The sequence below is a fragment of the Procambarus clarkii genome, chromosome 28, assembly GCF_040958095.1.
Source record: "Procambarus clarkii isolate CNS0578487 chromosome 28, FALCON_Pclarkii_2.0, whole genome shotgun sequence".
Classification (NCBI taxonomy): Eukaryota; Metazoa; Arthropoda; class Malacostraca; order Decapoda; family Cambaridae; genus Procambarus; species Procambarus clarkii.
Window position 1 is genome coordinate 13,420,279 of NC_091177.1, and position 22,828 is coordinate 13,443,106.

At 47.0% G+C, this 22,828-nt stretch overlaps 2 protein-coding genes across 2 annotated transcripts in view; both read left to right on the forward strand.

Annotated features, from left to right (window-relative positions):
- LOC123754960 (neuromedin-U receptor 2) overlaps positions 1-22,828 on the forward strand; it is a 97,540-nt gene that overhangs the window by 33,655 nt on the left and 41,057 nt on the right. The window lies entirely within an intron of this gene.
- On the forward strand, positions 18,790-19,630 carry LOC123754896 (uncharacterized). The gene is made up of 2 exons (XM_045737226.1): positions 18,790-18,858; positions 19,277-19,630. Exons 1-2 carry the CDS (start codon positions 18,790-18,792, stop codon positions 19,628-19,630), a joined length of 423 nt encoding a protein of 140 aa, XP_045593182.1.

Sequence of the window (22,828 nt, forward strand, 5' to 3'; positions counted from 1 at the left end):
ATCAGTGGGCGCTAACACGGCGCCCACTGCTACAGTGGTCTCCTCTCAGCCAGTCGACAGCAACTCTCTCATAGAAAAAAATGGTCAAACCTTTACCATTTTTCAACCACAAACAAAAATGTTAACGTTAATATAGTTAAAGTTAACGCCTTTGACAATATTTCGTAAAAGATGATAACTAGGGTCAGTTGGCGGGTCATCAGGTCATTCAACGTGAGCCGGATGAGGTCAGGGCGAGCCGGGTGACCTTCCTCACACGACGTATCTATGAACGTTTGTCAAGTGCGTGTGTTCGAGACCTTGCGTGATGGGAGGCGGCAGGCTGACATCCCTGGCGGTACCTTGATAGCGTAAACGTCGTCCATTTTTGCATCGTTCTCCACCACTTGCTGCGACGGCTGACTGAAACAGCAGAAGCATTTAAGGAGTTCCTGTAAAGATTGCAAGCCAAGTTTACAGGAGAGGGCGTCAGTGTCGTTATCAGAGAGATATTCAACAGGACCACAGGAGGCGGTATTATCCTTACTGTGAGGGGCAGAGGCGAAGAGCCAACAATTGTAATGTTCTTTCCTTAAAGACTGTTGCTTGGGCCAGATCTCGCGTCTGAAAGTCCCTGTAACATTAGGATAATTAGGTCACGCCGCTCCTGCCGACCCTTCTCACATAATTTATCCATAAATTTTGTAAAGTCTCGCGCTTTTCTTCGTTTACTCCAGAAGTGGGTGTTGTAGCGGTGATCATTCATGCCAGATATTGTTCGTGTCTGATAATATTTTGGAACTTTTCGAACCTTTAATCTGTATTAAGATAATTTTTCTCGAATATTCAGTAGCATCTGCATGTCCTAGAGACGATTATGTAATGATATACAGGCTAAACGTGTAAAGTAATTATGAGGAGAAAGCGCTGTCGATATAACTACATAGCATTAGGTAGAGGCCAAGAGAACAAGGAGCTGGTCCAATCACCAGGACACAGGGAAACTAACACCAACCTGGCATAAAGTGAGGCTTTTGCTGTCATCGACCCGCCCAAGTGTTGGATTAGATCATGATGATTAGTGCCCTTCAGTAATGAAAATAAAGTTATTAAACATGGTGTAACTTTTCAAAATCATGCTAAAAACGTAACTCCCCAAATAACCATCAGTGTGTCAGATCTGTCAACAGAGTCGTCGATACCTCTTACATTGAGACGTATTAAACGTTTTGTGATAACGTGACGTCGTTTGAATGTGTAATTGAACAATGGTAATGTGGGTCGGTCACTAATTATTATGAGAAATTCCAAGTCGGCAACACCGGGTAATTATCGGAAAAATGTGCTACAGCAATATTATTAATTCCGCGTTCATTTTAAGTATTTTTGGGCAGGCGGGAAGGATAGTGACCAGTGCGGGTGGGGAGGATAGTGACCAGTGCGGGTGGGGAGGATAGTGACCAGTGCGGGTGGGGAGGATAGTGACCAGTGCGAGTGGGGAGGATAGTGACCAGTGCGGGTGGGGGAGGATAGTGACCAGTGCGGGTGGGGAGGATAGTGACCAGTGCGGGTGGGGAGGATAGTGACCAGTGCGGGTGGGGAGGATAGTGACCAGTGCGGGTGGGGAGGATAGTGACCAGTGCGGGTGGGGAGTATAGTGAGCCGTGTGGGTAGAGTAGGTGAAGGTAAGCTACAGTGAGGGGAGGAAGGGGGGGGGGCGTTAAGAGAGGGGAGTAGTGCGCGTGCGTGAGGGTTGGGGGAGGACCCGCACACACGCACGCTGGGTTACCCTCTCCTGGTGTGGGGCGCTCACAGTGTGTGTGGCTCGTCCAGCCGGCGCTCGCTTCCCACACCCCCTCACTCACCCAAAGTCTCTCGCTCGCTAACTCGTATGCTCCCAAGAGCAAGGTTCGTTAGTGTGTCACGATCTCACTGGCTATACCTGCACCCGCTGGGATAGCGAAGATAGCTTGTGTTTTCCCTCTCTGTCTCACACTCCATGCGCTATCTCGCGCGCTGATTGAGCGACTTGCTTGTGTTGTGATGTCTCTCTGGATCCCTCATTCCCGCTATCTTCCTCACTCGCTATCTTGCACCAGCTAACACTCTCACTCATTATATCGCTCCCGCTATCTCTCATTCTCTCTCACTCGCGTCTAGAGAGCGATAATCGCTTGTGTCACATGCTCAGAAACAATACTGGCCAGTGTGGTCATGCAGGCGTCGACGGAGCCCGTGTGATCTGAACAAGTGGTGAGGAACTGTGACGACCAGATGCTCCAGCTGTGTTGGGAGTAGAAACGTGGCCCTGGTGCGATGTTTCGGCCTTTTCCCAAGAGGTATTCTGCTGGGGACACGACTCATCTTAGTGCTGATAAGTATGATAATGTTTTCTGGAAGCACGTTATCTCGTATGATCACATGATGTGTAACATGTGTGTTTATATATATGTATAATGTTTTCATGTTCTCTGTGGCTAATAACATTTCCTAACCGGTTTAAGTTTAGTTCTATGTTAGGTCTAGCTTGGTATGCTTAAGCTGGGTTAGGCTATGGTAAGGTGGCTTAGATAACGTTAAATTATGGTAGATTAGGTAAGGTTTAGCTAGGCTAGACAATGTATGGCTAGGTACTTTTACGTTAAGTTAGACGAGGGTAACTATTGGGGGTAAGGTTAGGTTTTTGAAGGTAAGGTTTGGTTAGACAGGCTGGGCTAACCAAGGGGAAATGCCTCAGTCCACCTTGACTTATTACCTGCAATAATACTATATATACTGAGACATACACCTTTTGTGTGTATATATCTTGAGAAATACACCACTGATCCACCCCACGTGAGCTCCCAGGATTTGAGCTTCACGTGGATCAAAGTTGGGATCACCTGAAGCATGTTAGTAAGAAGATCCTCTGTGGATGTGGTTGGGCATTCCCACTGTGGCACTGTCTAAGGAAACCGAGAGTGGCACTATGGTAGCCCAGAGTGGCACTATGGTAGCCCAGAGTGGCACTATGGTAGCCCAGAGTGGCACTATGGTAGCCCAGAGTGGCACTATGGTAGCCCAGAGTGGCACTATGGTAGTCCAGTGTGGCACTATGGTAGCCCAGAGTGGCACTATGGTAGCCCAGAGTGGCACTATGGTAGTCCAGTGTGGCACTATGGTAGCCCAGTGTGGCACTATGGTAGCCCAGAGTGGCACTATGGTAGTCCAGAGTGGCACTATGGTAGCCCAGTGTGGCACTATGGTAGCCCAGAGTGGCACTATGGTAGCCCAGAGTGGCACTATGGTAGTCCAGAGTGGCACTATGGTAGCCCAGTGTGGCACTATGGTAGCCCAGTGGCACTATGGTAGCCCAGAGTGGCCCTTGTCTGCCTCTGTGCTCTTCCATACTCTCCCCAGCTTGATGATTTCACTCTATTGTTATGCACTCGGTTCACTACAGCAAGCTATCATCATGGAAACATTATGCCTTGTAAACACTTAACAACAATTTCCCAATTTTCATGTAAGATGAATTTGATTACAGTAATCTACTTGTAGTCGTTTCACAAAAATTAAAAAAGGTAATTATGATTATTTGCTGTTTATCCGCAAAGGATATTAATATAAATGCACTTTCAAAAGAGAAGAAAAATGGTTAATTAATTTTTATGGAAGTGTAAATCATTTAGTGAGAAGGGGAGAGAGAGAAGCAAAGACACACACACACACTCACACACACACACACACACACACACACACACACACACACACACACACACACACACACACACACACACACACGCACATGGGGGGTCTGGTAACCTGGTGGATAGCGCGCAGGACTCGTAATTCTGTGGCGCGGGTTCGATTCCCGCACAAGGCAGAAACAAATGGACAAAGTTTCTTCCACCCTGATGCTCCTGTTCACCTAGCACTAAATAGGTACCTGGGAGTTAGCCAGCTGCTACGGGCTATGTCCTGGGTGCGTGTGTAAGGGGGGGGGGGGAATTGATTGACAGTTGAGAGGCGGAAAGCCTCGGGCCCAAAGAGCCAGAGTTCAATCCCCGCAAGCACAACTAGTTGAGTACACAGTGAAAGCAATAACATAACAGTTATTGAGTACAATATAGTGTTACTGAGTACCAAATCCATGCTGCAACTTTGTTCACACGCTAATAAGATAAATTAACTCGTATTTCTTTTCAAACCAACATTCCAAATTTGTGCATAAATCCTTCCACCTTTCCTCAGACCAGGCTCGTTAAAGCGGCGGCCGTCCCCCCTCCAAAAGACATTCGTCAATTTTAATGTATTGTATTTTAAAAATAGTTAAATTCCTTTCAGAAAACAATATAAATACACAAGTGTGGGTCTGTATTCTATGTCCCAAAATAGGTTTGTTATCATATAAATAAATATATATATGAGAGCGAATGTGTATTGGAGACCAGAAGCCTAAGGGTAGCCTCACGAAACTTTGGTGGTATAGGAGGAGCATACAGAAGAGGGGGGTCGAACCCCCTGCCCCCCTCCCCCCCTCTTCCCATCTTCTCTTCCCTTTTTCATAAAATGGCAAATTACACTAATTTCTAATCTCCCTAAGTAAAAAAATCCATCTTTACTAAGATTAATGAAGCATATTAAATGGTTTATCATATGCAGTTTATTGATGAAGACAATATTAAAAATGGTTACAGGAATAAAGAGAAAGTGAAGAATAGGGAAGATGGTGAAGGGTAAGAAAGGTGATGTTTGGGAGGGAAATGTGGTGGATAGAGTACTGGGAAGAGGGGAAAAGAGTGGAGGCAGAGAAAGAGATAATAAAGAGAGGAGACAGGGAAAGAGATAAGAAAGAGAGGGAGACAGGGAAAGAGATAAGAAAGAGAGGAGACAGGGAAAGACATAATAAAGAGGGGGAAACAGGGAAAGAGATAAGAAAAGGGGGCTAGTAGTGAGGAAAGGGAGTCTGGAATACTTAAGCTGTCTTCTACAGTGTCTTCAATAATTGTGAGTGCTTGCACTTCAACTTCCAAGATGGTTGACTAGTTACTGGCTTACATTCTTTTTCAATTGTGCTTCCATCCGGGTGATGAACACTAAGAGCACTTCCTGCCCTCCCTGTAGCTGGCCTGAGTGTTTATGGTCTGTGTGATGTTTTTAGGTTTACAGAATGTTTATGTTTTAGAGTACATGAGTTAGCATCAAGGTGACCTCTAGAGTACATGAGTTAGCATCAAGGTGACCTCTAGAGTACATGAGTTAGCATCAAGGTGACCTCTAGAGTACATGAGTTAGCATCAAGGTGACCTCTAGAGTACATGAGTTAGCATCAAGGTGACCTCTAGAGTACATGAGTTAGCATCAAGCTAAGCTCTAGAGTACATGAGTTAGCATCAAGCTGAGGTCTGGAGTACAAGAGTTAGCATCAAGCTGAGGTCTAGAGTACATGAGTTAGCATCAAGCTGAGGTCTAGAGTACATGAGTTAGCATCAACCTGAGCTCTAGAGTACATGAGTTAGCATCAACCTGAGCTCTAGAGTACATAAGTTACCATCAAGGTGAGCATGACAGGTGTCCCTTCTCATCTGGTTAATTATCCAGAGGTGCTGCCGGAAGAAGTTCAAGTTCAATTATGTTTATTGAGACAAGAAAAAAATACATCTCAAAGGGATAGAGTAGCTTAGGCTATTTCTACCCCCCCCCCTCCTCCTGCCGGAAGAACTCTTGTCAGTGTCCTCATCATATTCATTATATAAATCATCATATTCATTATATAAATCATCATATTCATTATATAAATCATATTCATTATATAAATCATCATATTCATTATATAAATCATCATATTCATTATATAAATCATCATATTCATTATATAAACCATATTCATTATATAAATCATCATATTCATTATATAAATCATCATATTCATTATATAAATCATCATATTCATTATATAAATCATCGTACTCATTATATAAATTGTGGTATCAACATTTGTGCTTGATATTATATTAATTATATTAATATATAATTATATTAATAATTACCTCTAAAACATTTATGGACGATAATGTTATCATTGTTGTCAGTATAAGCTGCCAAACACACACCGAAACTACGACGTTGGTACAACGTTCGAACAAGTTTTGAACACTTCCTAACCAGTTATAACAACCAATATAGCAAGTTGTAACAACGTTCTAATACGTCATAAACACGTTAAGCCAAGATGTAACAACTTTATTACAAGTTGTAACAAGCGGAAAATAGAGACAGTTTCGGTTTGTGTTTCCAGGGAAGCTGCCTGCTTTAGCAGAATGTGTGTTTTTAATTGTCTAGGGGTTAAGGTTACCAATTTGTGGCGGGTTGTTGAGGTCACCACAACTACCCTATCCAACCAGGAAGTATATTTAAGTGCCGGACATCGTCCAGCGGAGTATATTTCCATCTGTGTGTTGAACTTGACCGATATAAGTGTGTAGTCGGGACTTTGCTTCTTTTCGCATCTGTGCCAATATCTGAGGAACAAGTGCATATCTGTGGCTGTTTGCGTTCAAGCGCATCTGTGACAATGTCTGCGTACAAGTGCATATCTGTGGCTGTATGCGTTCAAGCGCATCTGTGACAATGTCTGCGTACAAGTGCATATCTCTGGCTGTTTGCGTGTAAGCGCATATGTACCCATGTCTACATTTAAGCGTACATAAGGCACTACTTGCATTTAAGCGCATGTGTGCCTTTGTATTCAAGCCCATATCTGCCACCGCGTTCAAGCGCATATATGTCATTGTCTGCGTTCAAGACGCACAAAGTATTTTCACGACCGTCATGAAATATTACGTTGTCTCTTGTTGGCAACATGGCAGGAGCGTCAACCCGCCGCAACTATCAATCCTGAGCCCTTAACACACACTCAAACGACCTCATAACCAGCATTAAAGCACTAGAAGGAGAGCGTAAATAAAGATGTCTCCCGGAAGTCAGCCATTACACGCGACCGCCTGATCTACAATAACATTTAACAACTTGTCTAGAGGCTCTTGTCGCTCGCGCACGATACCGTCTCTGTCGTGGACCAGGTAACTCTTTGGCGCGATGTTTGGTCAATACAGATGTTACCCCTGTGGTCAGTGTCGCGGTGTTTGGTCAATACAGATGTTACCCCTGTGGTCAGTGTCGCTGGTCAATACAGATGTTACCCCTGTGGTCCAGTGTCGCTGGTCAATACACATGTTACCCCTGTGGTCAGTGTCGCGGTGTTTGGTCAATACAGATGTTACCCCTGTGGTCAGTGTCGCTGGTCAATACAGATGTTACCCCTGTGGTCCAGTGTCGCTGGTCAATACACATGTTACCCCTGTGGTCAGTGTCGCGGTGTTTGGTCAATACAGATGTTACCCCTGTGGTCAGTGTCGCGGTGTTTGGTCAATACAAATGTTACCCCTGTGGTCAGTGTCGCGGTGTTTGGTCAATACAGATGTTACCCCTGTGGTCAGTGTCGCTGGTCAATACAGATGTTACCCCTGTGGTCAGTGTCGCGGTGTTTGGTCAATACAGATGTTACCCCTGTGGTCAGTGTCGCGGTGTTTGGTCAATACAGATGTTACCCCTGTGGTCAGTGTCGCTGGTCAATACACATGTTACCCCTGTGGTCCAGTGTCGCTGGTCAATACACATGTTACCCCTGTGGTCAGTGTCGCTGGTCAATACAGATGTTACCCCTGTGGTCAGTGTCGCTGGTCAATACACATGTTACCCCTGTGGTCAGTGTCGCAGGTCAATACAGATGTTACCCCTGTGGTCCAGTGTCGCTGGTCAATACACATGTTACCCCTGTGGTCAGTGTCGCTGGTCAATACAGATGTTACCCCTGTGGTCCAGTGTCGCTGGTCAATACACATGTTACCCCTGTGGTCAGTGTCGCTGGTCAATACAGATGTTACCCCTGTGGTCAGTGTCGCTGGTCAACACACATGTTACCCCTGTGGCTTCATCTCACTATGTGGACACCATTACCTTTTTAACTGACATTGGTCTCCGCTGCTTATGATGCATATGACTCGCTTCCGGGTGCTCTGAAGCACACCAGCTTCCAGTACTAGCCTCCTGACGTAGCAATACAGCAATACAGCAATACAGCAGCTGCAGCAATAAAGCACGAAGCACAATAAGAACCCGCTGGAGCCGACAAAGTGAAGTTGACATCTTCGAGGAACCTGATGCTTCAATGCATTAAGGTGTACTGACTCTCTCTCCCTCTGATGCCGCGCTGAGTGCCTCAAGTTGCAGATAACAGCTAAATGATGCTGCTCCCTGTTGTTGCTGCTGTTGATGTTATCTTGAGGTTATCTTGTGATGATTTCGGGGCTTAGCGTTCCCTCGATCAGGCCTCCTTTTTTTGTTACACATCCCCCAGGAAGCAGCTCCGTAGCAGCTGTCTAACTCCTAGGTACCTATTTACTGCTAGGTGAACTGGGGGCATCAGGGGTGAAAGAAACTCTACCCATTTGTTTCCGCCTCCGCCGGGGATCGAACCCGGTATCTCAGGACTACGAATCCGAAGCGTTGTCCACTCAGCTGTCAAGCCCCCAACACCAACATGTTGGTGACGGAGGGTGACGCAGAGGGTGACGCAGAATGTGACGCAGCACCCACCTGCCTGCCGAGATACGGCCGTCAACATATATCAAGGTAATTACTTAACTTTATATATCCTGTCGCTGACTCTTATATTCAAACCCCAGACCCGGACACTTTAAGACTTTCATTGTTTAAGGCTTAGCAGTTTCCTTTGTATCAGATAAGCTGGGTGGAGAATGGGGAGGGTGTAGGGGAAGGGGAGGGTGTAGGGGATGGGGAGAGTGTATGGGATGGGGAGGGTGTAGGTTGTAGGGGATAGAGTGAATAGAATAGTGAATAGGTAGTTGAGGGGCAGTACATTAGGATGAGAGGGTGCGCAGCTGGCTGACTGGGGTGTAGGTAGGAGTTTCCTCTGTTAATTGTTATTTATTGGGGTCGTGAGAAGATTTCTACGCGATATAACACTTCTTAGACAAAGAGAAAGAGAGAGAGAGAGAGAGAGAGAGAGAGAGAGAGAGAGAGAGAGAGAGAGAGAGAGAGAGAGAGAGAGAGAGAGAGAGAGAGAGAGAGAGAGAGAGAATAGAGAGTGACTTCAAATAAACGGTCTTTAAAACTCACAGCTCTTGAATAAAGAAGAAGAATAAATATTTGAAAACTAAACTTTTACGTTTTAAATGAATGCTCAGTTATTCAAATAAGGCTGCGACATTTTTGATGAGAAGAGAGGGTTTAGCTGTGCCGTGGAGGTTTATAATGAGCAGTAATGCTTTACGAGAGGCGGGAGAGCTTATGCGCATCACGCCACTCACCTGTTAAGTGCTACGCGGATGTAAACAAAAGGACAGTCAGGCAGGTTACGAGAAACCTGGCTGAAGTGTTGCTAGATTGGCCCTTGAGGGAGCAGGACCAACGCCTCGTGAGCCTTTAAGTTATCTCCTCACACCTCATCGCATTTCTCCTCATGCTCCTATTCCTTCTCCTTCTCCTAGAACCTCCAAGCTCCTGCTCCTTCTCCTAGAACCCCCAACCTCCTCCTTCTCCTAGAACCTCCAAGCTCCTGCCCCTTCTCCTAGAACCTCCAAGCTCCTGCTCCGTCTCCTAGAACCTCCAAGCTCCTGCTCCTTCTCCTAGAACCACCAACCTCCTCCTTCTCCTAGAACCTTCAAGCTCCTGCTCCTTCTCCTCGAACCTTCAAGCTCCTGCTCCTTCTCCTAGAACCTCCAAGCTCCTACTCCTTCTCGTAGAACCTCCAAGCTCCTTCTCCTTCTCCTAGAACCATCAAGCTCCTGCTCCTTCTCCTAGAACCATCAACCTCCTCCTCCTCCTAGAACCTCCAAGCTGCACACTTCTCAAGTTCTATGGCCTGACAATAACAGTTAAATGTGTATTAACTAATTTACACATTCGGTTCGCGGAACAATTTAACTATGCCAGTTATGGTGCTACGCTCGCGCGCGCGCGCGGACATAAAGATTCTCAGGGTAGGTGACAAGGCGAACAAGGATAACGTCGTTAAAGATGGAGGAAGTAGGGCGAGAGGACTCAGGTGGAAGCACAAATGAGTCGAAGAAATGTAAGGAAATAACCCGTGACTTGAAGGAGAATAATTACATTATAAGGCAACAAGTCTAGTTGGCGGGGGCATAAAGTGCTAGACCTCGCTTACCTGTAGTCACTTGTAGATGCACGCACACGCACGCACAAGCACACACGCACGCACACGCACGCACACGCACAAGCACACACGCACGCGCGCACAAGGGGACACAGGTGGAAACTGAGTGCCCAAATGAGCCACAGAGATATTGGAAAGAACTTTTTTAGTGTCAGAGTGGTTGACAAATGGAATGCATTAGGCAGTGATGTGGTGGAGGCTGACTCCATACACAGTTTCAAGTGTAGATATGATAGAGCCCAATAGGCTCAGGAACCTGTACACCAGTTGATTGACAGTTGAGAGGCGGGACCAAAGAGCCAGAGCTCAACCCCCGCAAGCACAATTAGGCAATTAGGTAAGTACATACTCACATGTAAACATACAAACACACATATATTCACTTACACATATACACACACAGAGCAGAAACAATGGGCAGAGTTTCTTTCACTCTATGCCCCTGTTACCTAGCAGTAAATAAGTACCTGGGAGTTAGTCAGCTGTCACGGGCTGCTTCCTCTGTGTGTGTGTGTGTGTGTGTGTGTGTGTGTGTGTGTGTGTGTGTGTGTGTGTGTGTGTGTGTGTGTGTGTGTGTGTGTGAAAAAAAAACATTAGTAGTAGTTAGTAACAGTTGAGAGGCGGGCCGAAAGAGCAGAGCTCAACCCCCGCAAGCATAACTAGGTGAATACAACTAGGTGAATAGACACGCACTCAGCTTTTAAAGAATATATATTGGCATCATTGGGAATGGTGAGTAACGTTGCCCCAAGAGTGAAGAGCCGAGCTCAAGAGCTAATCCGCCCATCGTTCAGTCATGTACATACGCAAGAACTCAGTTCTCGTGTATATTTCCATCAATGAACCCTTTGTATAAGAAAGTCATCACTGTGACCATCTTCACTACACACGACCATCAGAGGAATTCCTACAGCATAGGAATTATGAGAGTAGCAGAGAATCGGAAAGATATTGACATAGTATTCGAAGCCAAGGAGCAGCCTGAACTGCTCCATAGGCACATCAGGAGGTTGATATGTGAACAAGAAGGCGATCACGCTACACAAGAGAAGGGAGCACACAAAGAATGATAGAGAAGTATGTAAGATAATACAAGCTTGCAGGCGATGAGTCTCAATAACGTGGCTAAAGTATGTTGACCAGACCACACACTAGAAGGTGAAGGGACGACGACGTTTCGGTCCGTCATGGAACATTCTCAAGTCGACAATCGACTTGAGAATGGTCCAGGACGGACCGAAACGTCGTCGTCCCTTCACCTTCTAGTGTGTGGTCTGGTCAACATAATAAAAGTTTCCAGGATTTGTTAACGTTAGACCGCGATGTGCCACTATAGCTGACATACCAAGACACCCTCACACACATCACAGTGACACCAGAAGCAGCAGGACTCGACCCCAGACTCCGGCTGTGACAGCATCCGAAGACACACACAACCTACCAACCAAGCCTCAAAAAATGCCAGCAGAGGCACTCTGCAAAATTCCCTTACAAGTAGTATTTAATTTTCCCGACCAACGACATTCAATTCCTCACTCAAGTTATTCTCACGCGACCTCCCTCTCCCCCCATAACTTATTTTCTCTAGTCCTGATATTTTTACACCACTCCCTCCTTCAAGATACTAACTACTCCAACCATGCAATGCCCCACAGCATTCTTCCTCGTTAATGGCGCCTCTCTTCTCCCATGCACAATAGCTCCCCATAATTGGCCTCTCAAGCGCCAGTATGCTATTTAATATTCTAATAATACTCCGTAATTAACGGAGGAGGGTTGAAATATTAACGCTTTGTGAAATATTAAAAGTATTAAATTCTTCCCTCTTGATTACTGCACCCTTCTATCACAGTAATAACGCTCCGTTAAGCAACTTTTGCTCTTGGTGACGTGATGTATATGTAGAGGAAGGAACATACTTTAGCTAGATACATGGATGAGGCTATGTCGTCTGAGGCTGTCTGAGGCTACGTCAAATGTAGCCTGCCTGAGGCTACGTCACCTGTAGCCTGCCTGAGGCTACGTCACATGTAGCCTGCCTGAGACTACGTCACCTGTAGCCTGCCAGAGACTACGTCGTCTAAGGTAGCCACATTAATGTATAATGGGACTTTTGTGAAGCATAAAACTTGATATTTTAAGTCTAATGTGTTATTATTGGTAATAGGATCCTTGAATCACAGATATGCAGGAAAAATGTTCCTTCAACATTTTCGTAAAATTCCCCCTCAATATATCTATAAATTCAACGTAAAATCTACATACAGTATATATAAATGTGTATAAACGCAATACAAATAATAAGTTAATTAAATCTATTTTTTTCTTTAGATTTTTACTGATAAAAATGCAAGATTTGGGATTTGTTAGCGAGAATTATTCTATTGTTAATTTAAAGTAATCTTTAGGGTTTGATAATTGTGTTTACCGTCACCTTGGCCTCCACGTCGTCTTGTGAGTGGTAGATTACTGCCTTAGGTGCCAAGGTCAGTGATCTTTAACTATCAGGCACTGAAGCTGTTGAGAGAGAGATTAGTGGGTTCCCTTAGCCAATTATGGCGCTAATTAGTAGCTGTCGACAGAAGCCGAACGGATCTTTCTCTCTCACATACGCTTGTGCTCGCGGGCACACACACACACACACACACACACACACACACACACACACACACACACACACACACACACACACACAGTATATATAAATGTTTTTCAGGGATGGCAATACCTCACAGGATTAATTGAATTCTACGACCAGGCAACAAAAAAAAGGCAAGAAAGAGAGGGGTGGGCAGACTGCATATTTTTGGATTGCCAAAAGGCCTTTGAAACAGTATCACACAAGAGACTATTGAAAAAGCTGGAGATACAGGCTGGAGTGAAAGGGAAGGTACTCCATTGGATAAGGGAGTACCTAAGTAACAGAAGACAGCGAGTCACTGTGAGGGGTGAGGTCGCAGATTGGCGAGACGTCACCAGTGGAGTCCCGCAGGGGTCAGTCTTTGGACCTATACTGTTTCTGATATATGTAAATGATCTCCCAGAGGGTATAGATTCGTTCCTCTCAGTGAGTACAATTAGGTGGGTGAGTACACACACACACACACACATATATACACAGAGATATTAGAAAGAACTTTTTTAGTGTCAGAGTGGTTGACAAATGGAATGCATTAGGAGATGATGTGGTGGAGGCTGACTCCATACACAGTTTCAAGTGTAGTTATGATAGAGCCCAATAGGCTCAGGAATCTGTACACCTGTTGATTGACGGTTGAGAGGCGGGACCAAAGAGCCAGAGCTCAACCCCCGCAAACACAACTAGGTGAGTACAACTAGGTGAGTACACACACACACAAACACACACACAAAGCTTTAGAACAAATTTTTATATATTCACGTCAATGATTTCCTAAAAAAAAAAATTAAAACGCCAAGTATTCTTAGTAATCCTCGACAGATTCTTAGTATTCCTGGGTAGATTCTTATTGATCCCCATAACAGTCTTAGTGACCCTCATTAAAGAATAGGTTCACCATAATTCTTTCATTAAAGAAAAAGTTATGTTACTCGGATAAGAAAATATAAAAGTTACTAGTAGATAGATACTTCATGACATTAAAAATACGGTAAATTGTCAATTGATGACACAGCGTTTGACGCTAACGAGTCGGGACGTTACTACATCAATATTTAGTTCGTATATATATATTATAATCAACGTCCTCCTCCCACTGTGATGATACATAATGTGTGTCCTGAATGAATGTGTGTCCTGGTGGAGACCCCGGGACGGTGTGTGCGCCAGGGGGCAGGTCATGACCCCTCCACCCACTGGGGTCCATAGTCAAGATTGTTGACACTTGACGCACTTCCTTACTCGCTCTCAAATCATCGTCTGGCGAATTTGCCTCGAGGTTAAAATTACCAGTTTGTTCTTTCTCCCACCGTGAAGATTTTACGGCATTCGCCGCTGTTGGCGAGGTTTAATGTCTTGTATAGGAGTGACTGGGACGTGGACGTGGACGGGGACGGGGACGTTTTCGGGGAGGTAGCAGGGACGTAGACGGGGAAGTTACTGGGACGCGGACGGTGGGGTGTCTGCCCTCTGGCCAGGTTTGATGTAGCTCGGCGCGTGTTGTGAGCGGTTGTGACCCCGTGTGAACCCCAGACGTAACTATCTGCTGACGGCCCGTGGCTCCACCTGGTGTAAACACTCCCACGGGAGCCTGTCCCGGAAGGTCTCTGAATACCCGTCATTTTGACTTCTAAAGTGACCGAGGAAGGGGTCCTCTTTCTCCCGGTGAATGGAAGGATCACTAGCAATCCTTGAAAAGACGTGTGCCTCAATGAGTTCATTTGGAAGGAGAATTTGCCACCTCTTGAGAGTTGTTAGTGGCACACTCAACTGTTTGTGTTGGCAATACTGTGATGGTGGTGTTGACTTTTCCCAACTTTAAAAACATAGGCGTTAGAATTAGGGAAGTGAAACTGCGTGAGAATCTGAACGGCTATTTTTTTTTAGTTGATATTCAGCCACAGACGCGGACGTTCATGTATACAATGGTAACCAAAGTTATTTTGTTCGGTCCTGTATGGTCAGAGTTAGAGATCTGTTAGACAATATTTAGTGCAGTAAAATCACTGCCACACAAGGTGACTTTAAGTGCTTTTACAATGGTTGCTTCTATGCACACTTCTATGTGTGTTCTACATGTGATCTGTCACAGTGCATGGAGAGTTATTGTGCATTCAACCACATGAGGTGATGGAGCAGGTATGTGTTGATGGGTGTGGAAGCTCAGAATATGTGCATAAGAGCGGTCAAGTGTTGTTTGAGGACATGGACTTCCAACACGAAAATCAGGGAGTGCGAGGGATATCAGAGATCATAGCTGTTTTCCCCCTCACTTCCCCCATCACCCATACTGCTCCCCCTCCCCGTGGCCCATCAGAGGAATCCCTCAGGGGCGTCCTGAGGGCCACAGCTGTCTCTGACCACTTTACCATAAGCTCCGTGTGGATAACTTAAAAAAGTGGTTAATTTTTCTGGTGTGGTGCTCGCTGACGAGAAGCCTTCAATACACAGTTATTTATAATATATATTTAAAAATTCAGGTTAAAATATTTGTCCCATGACCCGAGTCTCTCGTGGGCACTACTACTGATAATAATGTGGAGACCCAGAGCCTCGCGGAAGGTAATAAAGTAGAATCAGTGACGACTTTGTGGCCTCTTCCTGAATATTGTTGAGTAATTTTTGCCTATCATCCATACTTGATTCTTAAATAACTTTACTTCCGACCGGATTTCTAGACTTAAAGGTTTGTGACATCATCAGAGGAATTTTCAATCGGATCCTTTGAACATATAAGATGCCTCAGATGCTTTGCGGAATGTTTTAATGGACTCTTTCTGCCTAGTAGTTCACCTTGTGGTCCCGGCTACAAGGGCTTCGGGTGAGAGACAAGCAACTGTGGCATATTTGCCAAGATTAAACGTGTGGTTCTGTTCATCACTATGGCTTGAATACAACCTCACATTCACTATATACATCACTATAACTTGTATATAGTGAACATGAAGTTGTATTCATCACTATGACTTGTATATACTGAACATGAAGTTGTATTCATCACTATGACTTGTATATAGTGAACATGAAGTTGTATTCATCACTATGACTTGTATATACTGAACATGAAGTTGTATTCATCACTATGACTTGTATATAGTGAACATGAGATCCGTTCATCTCCTCCTCGTCTCCGTTCCATCTCCCTCCCACTCTAATAAGATACATACCATCCGGCCCCCATGACCAACACACCAGTCATCATATACCATCCGGCCCCCATGACCAACACCCCAGACATCACATACCATCCGGCCCCCATGACCAGCACCCCAGATATCACATACCATCCGGCCCCCATGACCAGCACCCCAGATATCACATACCATCCGGCCCCCATGACCAGCACCCCAGATATCACATACCATCCGGCCCCCATGACCAACACCCCAGATATCACATACCATCCGGCCCCCATGACCAACACCCCAGACCCCTACACCGTGCTACTCGCGGCGTCAACAACATACTCAAGCAGGAACTCATAAGACGTAAATAAGAGACTTCTACAAGCCCCATTCACTCAACGGAGCCCAGAGTTGAATAGCCAGCATTTACCAACAGCTTCGTGAAACTGCAGTTGGTAATTTTCTCCGTAAGAAGCTTACGCATCTCAATTTAGTGTTGCAAATTGCAAATCCTAGGTGCTGGAGGAGGGATCCTGGCGGCAAGTTGCAATGTGCGTTCAATTTTGTTTGGTCGGTGGAGCGTCGTGGGAATCCTGGTATCTTTCCCCTCCGACTGGAGGGTGAAGGTGTTCGGGAGGTGGGTGTTCGGGGTGACAGGAAGTGGAAAAGGGGTGTTCGGATGACGGGAAGTGGAAATGAGAGTGTTCGGGTGACGGGTAACTACAGGCGGAGGTCGTGATCGTTTCCAAAAAACTATTTCTTCAAAATTAGAAAAAATATGTTTCCGGCTCCCGCCGACTTGACTGCGCCTCGGGGCAACGAGAGATAAATCCGAGGCAGCTAAGCGCTCAATATCGTAATAAAACACAAAACTTTATTACCGAGGCTTTTATTACATTTTTATTGTGAAACAACGGATTTGCTGAGAACTGAACCGAGTGCCTTTACTCGTCTCTTGCAGTCTTGTAGTGGAGCCGCCCACAGTATCAATACTTGTATATATATTTTAAACGACTTGCATTATTAAATAGTCGAAATGACACAAGACAATACACACACACACACTCATATATATATATATATATATATATATATATATATATATATATATATATATATATATATATATATATATATATATATATATATATTATATAATGTAATATAATTTCAATATAAGTTATTAACAATGAAAGTTGCTGTAAAAAATAAAATGTTTTCATCCTGTAATAAGACAGGAATGAAAGACTCCCACACAAGTTAAACAGGTCGAGGTAAGTTTCCTGCCTTAATGGCAGGGTTGTGGCGGCGCCTGTGTTGGTGGGCCCAGTGGTGGCGCCTGTGTTGGTGGGCCCAGTTGTGGCGCCTGTGTTGGTGGGCCCAGTGGTGGCGCCTGTGTTGGTGGGCCCAGTGGTGGCGCCTGTGTTGGTGGGCCCAGTGGTGGCGCCTGTGTTGGTGGGCCCAGTGTGGCGCCTGTGTTGGTGGGCCCAGTGTGGCGCCTGTGTTGGTGGGCCCAGTGGTGGCGCCTGTGTTGGTGGGCCCAGTGGTGGCGCCTGTGTTGGTGGCGCCTGTGTTGGTGGGCCCAGTGGTGGCGCCTGTGTTGGTGGGCCCAGTGTGGCGCCTGTGTTGGTGGGCCCAGTGTGGCGCCTGTGTTGGTGGGCCCAGTGGTGGCGCCTGTGTTGGTGGGCCCAGTGGTGGCGCCTGTGTTGGTGGGCCCAGTGTGGCGCCTGTGTTGGTGGGCCCAGTGGTGGCGCCTGTGTTGGTGGGCCCAGTGGTGGCGCCTGTGTTGGTGGGCCCAGTGTGGCGCCTGTGTTGGTGGGCCCAGTGTGGCGCCTGTGTTGGAGGGTCCAGCGGTGGCGCCGGACCCAGGGGCCACAGAGGGGGGCCTCACCCAGGGGGCCCTGATCCAGGGGACCAGAGAGACGGCTCTGGTCAGGTGTCGACCACAACGCTTCTCGTTGCTCTTCATAACAGTGTATTTATTATTTATTATTAGTGAGTCAGCTGCAACAGTGCAAGTATTGACGTCATGCTTCACATGTTATGGACCATATGGAGCATTTATCGTCGGATTTTGTTAGAAAGAGCATTGTCATTTATGCTCCCAAAAATAGCCAGCTAGTGTTGGCTTTATATAATGGATCATTCACACCGCGTCATGAATGGCCAAAATGGCGTGGTTGACGTCAACTGGGGCTTTAACCACTCAACAAGTATTGAGTTGTTGCGCAATATATTATGCACGCAATACATACACAATGTATTGCGTGTATAATTTGTGTGATGTTTGAGTTATCTTGGTCAGCCTGGTGCTGGTGGAGGCCCAGGCTGTGTAGGGAGGGGAGGCAGGGAGAGAGAGAGAGAGGGAGAGATGGGGAGAGATTGGGGCGTGCATGAGAGAGAGGGGGAAGAGTGTGGTGAGGGGAGAGAGAGAGAAGGGGAGACCTAGTTAAACTAACCTAACCTAATTAATTAACTTTATTAACACACTACACAAAAAAGTAGAAAGGAGGGAGAGTGGGGGAGCAGAGACAGAGGAGGGGGATGATAGAATGGGGAGAGGGGAGAGAGTCAATGGGGAGAGAGAGGGAAGGGCGTGACTACAGAGATAAGGAAGGACATTAAGGAGCTTATGAGCCACCTAGCGGGCACTTCCTCCCCGCCACCTTCAGGAAAACATCACGTGACATAAAGCCTTCAAAACAGTTAACTTACAGCTCTGAAGTTCCCGTGAATGATGACCCTCTGTTGCAAATTAAGTTCATAAAATGTGTTAAACAGTAGGAGTTGTGATGGTGATGGTAATGATGGTGGTGATAGTGGTGCCCTTAGCTACTAATGACACCCACAGCAAGACCAATGCCGTCTTCTTCAAGGTATAGCACACAATATATAATTATAAAGTTAAATAGCTACACCAAGCAGAGGCAAGTGGGCCGCCTCCTTCAAGAGGAAGCAACTCTGCTCTCTCCAGAGGACCATGTTTTGATCTCTGGCTCCCCACTGGGCCAACCTCAGCCAACACACACCACACATTTCCAATTCAAGACCTGTAACAGGCTTCTGTGATGACGTAGAGGAAGAGATTGATTGAGATTGAGAGAGAGAGAGAGAGAGAGAGAGAGAGAGAGAGAGAGAGAGAGAGAGAGAGAGAGAGAGAGAGAGAGAGAGAGAGTGATGCTTACAATGAACTATGGGAAGGACTCTCAGGGCTATAGGAAGGAGTCTCAGGGCTATGGGAAGGGGTCTCAGGGCTATAGGAATGGCTCTTAGAGCTGTGGGAAGGGCTCTCAGGGCTGTGGGAAGGGCTCTCAGGGCTATAGGAAGGGCTCTCAGGGCTATGAGAAGGGCTCTCAGGGCTATGGGAAGGGCTTTCAGGGCTGTGGGAAGGGCTTTCAGGGCTATGGGAAGGGCTCTCAGGGCTATGAGAAGGGCTCTCAGGGCTATGAGAAGGGCTCTCAGAGCTGTGGGAAGGGCTCTCAGGGCTATAGGAATGACTCTCAGAACTATGAGAAGGGCGCTCAGGGCTATGGGAAGGGCTCTCAGCGCTATGGGAAGGGAAAGCTCTCAGCCAACCACCAGGATTTAGAGAGACATTGGAGTCACCTTCAGAAACCTACAAACAACGTCCTCGTGAGCATCTTATAAACTGTTGCATTTGTTTTTATAAAGGAAATTTCGATAAATGTAATTTTTAAATGTGTCTGCAATGTTGCATACAAATATAAGTTCATATTTTATTAATTCGTACCGGATGTTTTAATTAACCTGTCTGTCTGTCTGTCTGTCTGTCTGTCTGTCTGTCTGTCTGTCTGTCTGTCTGTCTGTCTGTCTGTCTAGTGTAACACGGTGGGGCTGTACTCACCTAATTGTACTCACCTAATTGTGCTTGCGGGGGTTGAGCTTTGTCTCTTTGGTCCCGTCTCTCAACTGTCAATCAACTGGTGTACAGATTCCTGAGCCTACTGGGCTCTATCATATCTACACTTGAAACTGTCTATGGAGTCAGCCTCCACCACATCACTTATTAGTGCATTCCATTTATTAACTACTCTGACACTGAAAAAATTCTTTCTAACGTCCCTGTGGCTCATCTGGGGTACTAAGTTTCCACCTGTGTCCCCTTGTTCGCGTTCCCACCCGCGCTAAAGAGTTTGTCCTTGTCCCCCCTGTCAATTCCCCTGGGAATTTTGTAGGTTGTTATCATGTCTCCCCTTACTCTTCTGTTTTCCAGGGTTGTGAGGTTCAGCTCCCTGTGTGTGTGGGGGGGGGGGGGAGTCACAGGACCAATAGCACCGGACCAGCCTGTGTCCTTCGTGCTGTTATCATAACAGTATACTTTCTTAGGCTCATACAGCTACTTATGTGGTTCTTAAAATATTTTCTGAGAGAAGGAGAAGATGGGGGGGGGGAAAGCAAGGTGGAAGGTGGGTGATAGATGGATAGATAGACGAATATATAGATGGATAGATGCATAGATGGTTCGAGAAATGAGTAGATATATGAGTAGAAAAAACAGATAGACAAAGTGAAAGATGGAAAAATAGATGGATAGACTGATGAATATATATGTAAACTGATAGATGCATAGAAGACAGATAGACCCGGGCACCGCTGGGTACCACCCCCCCCCCCCCCTGTAGTATAGATATATATGATCTTCACTGTGTGGGCCCCAGTCATTATTTATCTATTTTATTATTTATTGATGACGATTTTCAATATTTGAAAAAATAGTATAAGATATGCGTTTTTTATGTCGAATAAGCAAACTTGATACTAAATTAAATATCAAATTAAATCCCGCTATGATGAGCCTTTTGAAACTCAACATTTCCAGAGTAATGAGAAATATTTACCTCACATTCTCCCTGGCAACACTTCCACAGTCAGGTGACAGTCTTCCTGGTGCCAGTCGAAGCCTCCACAGTCACGTCACAGTCTTCCTGGTGCCAGTCGAAGCCTCCACAGTCACGTCACAGTCTTCATGGTGCCAGTCGAGGCCTCCACAGTCACGTCACAGTCTTCCTGGCGCCAATCGAAGCCTCCACAGTCACGTCACAGTCTTCCTGGTGCCAGTCGAAGCCTCCACAGTCACGTCACAGTCTTCCTGGCGCCAGTCGAAGCCTCCACAGTCACGTCACAGTCTTCCTGGCGCCAGTCGAAGCCTCCACAGTCACGTCACAGTCTTCCTGGCGCCAGTCGAAGCCTCCACAGTCACGTCACAGTCTTCCTGGCGCCAGTCGAAGCCTCCACAGTCACGTCACAGTCTTCCTGGCGCCAGTCGAAGCCTCCACAGTCACGTCACAGTCTTCCTGGCGCCAGTCGAAGCCTCCACAGTCACGTCACAGTCTTCCTGGTGCCAGTCGAAGCCTCCACAGTCACGTCACAGTCTTCCTGGCGCCAGTCGAAGCCTCCACAGTCACGTCACAGTCTTCCTGGTGCCAGTCGAAGCCTCCACAGTCACGTCACAGTCTTCCTGGCGCCAGTCGAGGCCTCCACAGTCACGTCACAGTCTTCCTGGTGCCAGTCGAAGCCTCCACAGTCACGTCACAGTCTTCCTGGCGCCAGTCGAAGCCTCCACAGTCACGTCACAGTCTTCCTGGTGCCAGTCGAAGCCTCCACAGTCACGTCACAGTCTTCCTGGCGCCAGTCGAAGCCTCCACAGTCACGTCACAGTCTTCCTTTTGCCAGTCGAGGCCTCCACAGTCACGTCACAGTCTTCCTGGTGCCAGTCGAAGCCTCCACAGTCACGTCACAGTCTTCCTTTTGCCAGTCGAAGCCTCCACAGTCACGTCACAGTCTTCCTGGCGCCAGTCGAGGCTTCCTCCAAATTTCCTTCACGTCGTTTCGCCAGCTTTAAAGGTATTTGATAAAAACATAAAATAGCACAAAATGCTGCCAGATTCTCACACTATGGACCAAACTTAGTTCACCAGCTTGCCGACTTCTGCAAGAATGGCGCTGTCATCACAGTCAACGTGATGGCCGCCATCTGCACTTCTAACGGATGATATTCAGCAGAAATAGTACGCCACGAACCAGTTCCCAAGCCAAGAACTACATTTTTCTTTCAGATATACAGAGGCTTGTCTGTGGCTGTAGAGGAGAGATGGTGGCAGAGAGCTGACAAAGATGGTGTGTGTGCCCGGTGCTGTGGTCAGCAGGCGCCACAGTCATGGCCACAGTCATGGACACAGTCATGGACACAGTCATGGACACAGTCATGGCCACAGTCTACTCGATATATTTAATCCCTCTCCGAGAGGTCACGAAGCAGCCGCAACGAAGGAGATATCTCATGGTCGTAGTTCGCTCTTCACGGTTCCGTGGCGCTGCTGCTGTCTGGCTGAGTGCTGTGCCCGCCTGCCGCTGCTCCCCTAGCTGTGCCCGCCTGCCGCTGCTCCCCTAGCTGTGCCCGCCTGCCGCTGCTCCCCTAGCTGTGCCCGCCTGCCGCTGCTCCCCTAGCTGTGCCCGCCTGCCGCTGCTCCCCTAGCTGTGCCCGCCTGCCGCTGCTCCCCTAGCTGTGCCCGCCTGCCGCTGCTCCCCTAGCTGTGCCCGCCTGCCGCTGCTCCCCTAGCTGTGCCCGCCTGCCGCTGCTCCCCTAGCTGTGCCCGCCTGCCGCTGCTCCCCTAGCTGTGCCCGCCTGCCGCTGCTCCCCTAGCTGTGCCCGCCTGCCGCTGCTCCCCTAGCTGTGCCCGCCTGCCGCTGCTCCCCTAGCTGTCCATGAGTACTGTACCCGCCTGCCGCTGCTTCCCTAGCGGCCCCTGAAGTGCTGTGCCCGCCTGCCGCTGCTCCCCTAGCTGTGCCTGAGTGCTGTGCCCGCCTGCCGCTGTTCCCCTAGCA

Bases quoted from the DNA above. Each gene is read 5' to 3' on its own strand.
- LOC123754896 (XM_045737226.1), top strand. From the start codon at position 18,790: ATGGTGGTGATAGTGGTGCCCTTAGCTACTAATGACACCCACAGCAAG. The intron at 18,859-19,276 runs GTATAGCACACA...AAGGGCTCTCAG, and splicing joins CCAATGCCGTCTTCTTCAAG to GGCTGTGGGAAGGGCTCTCA.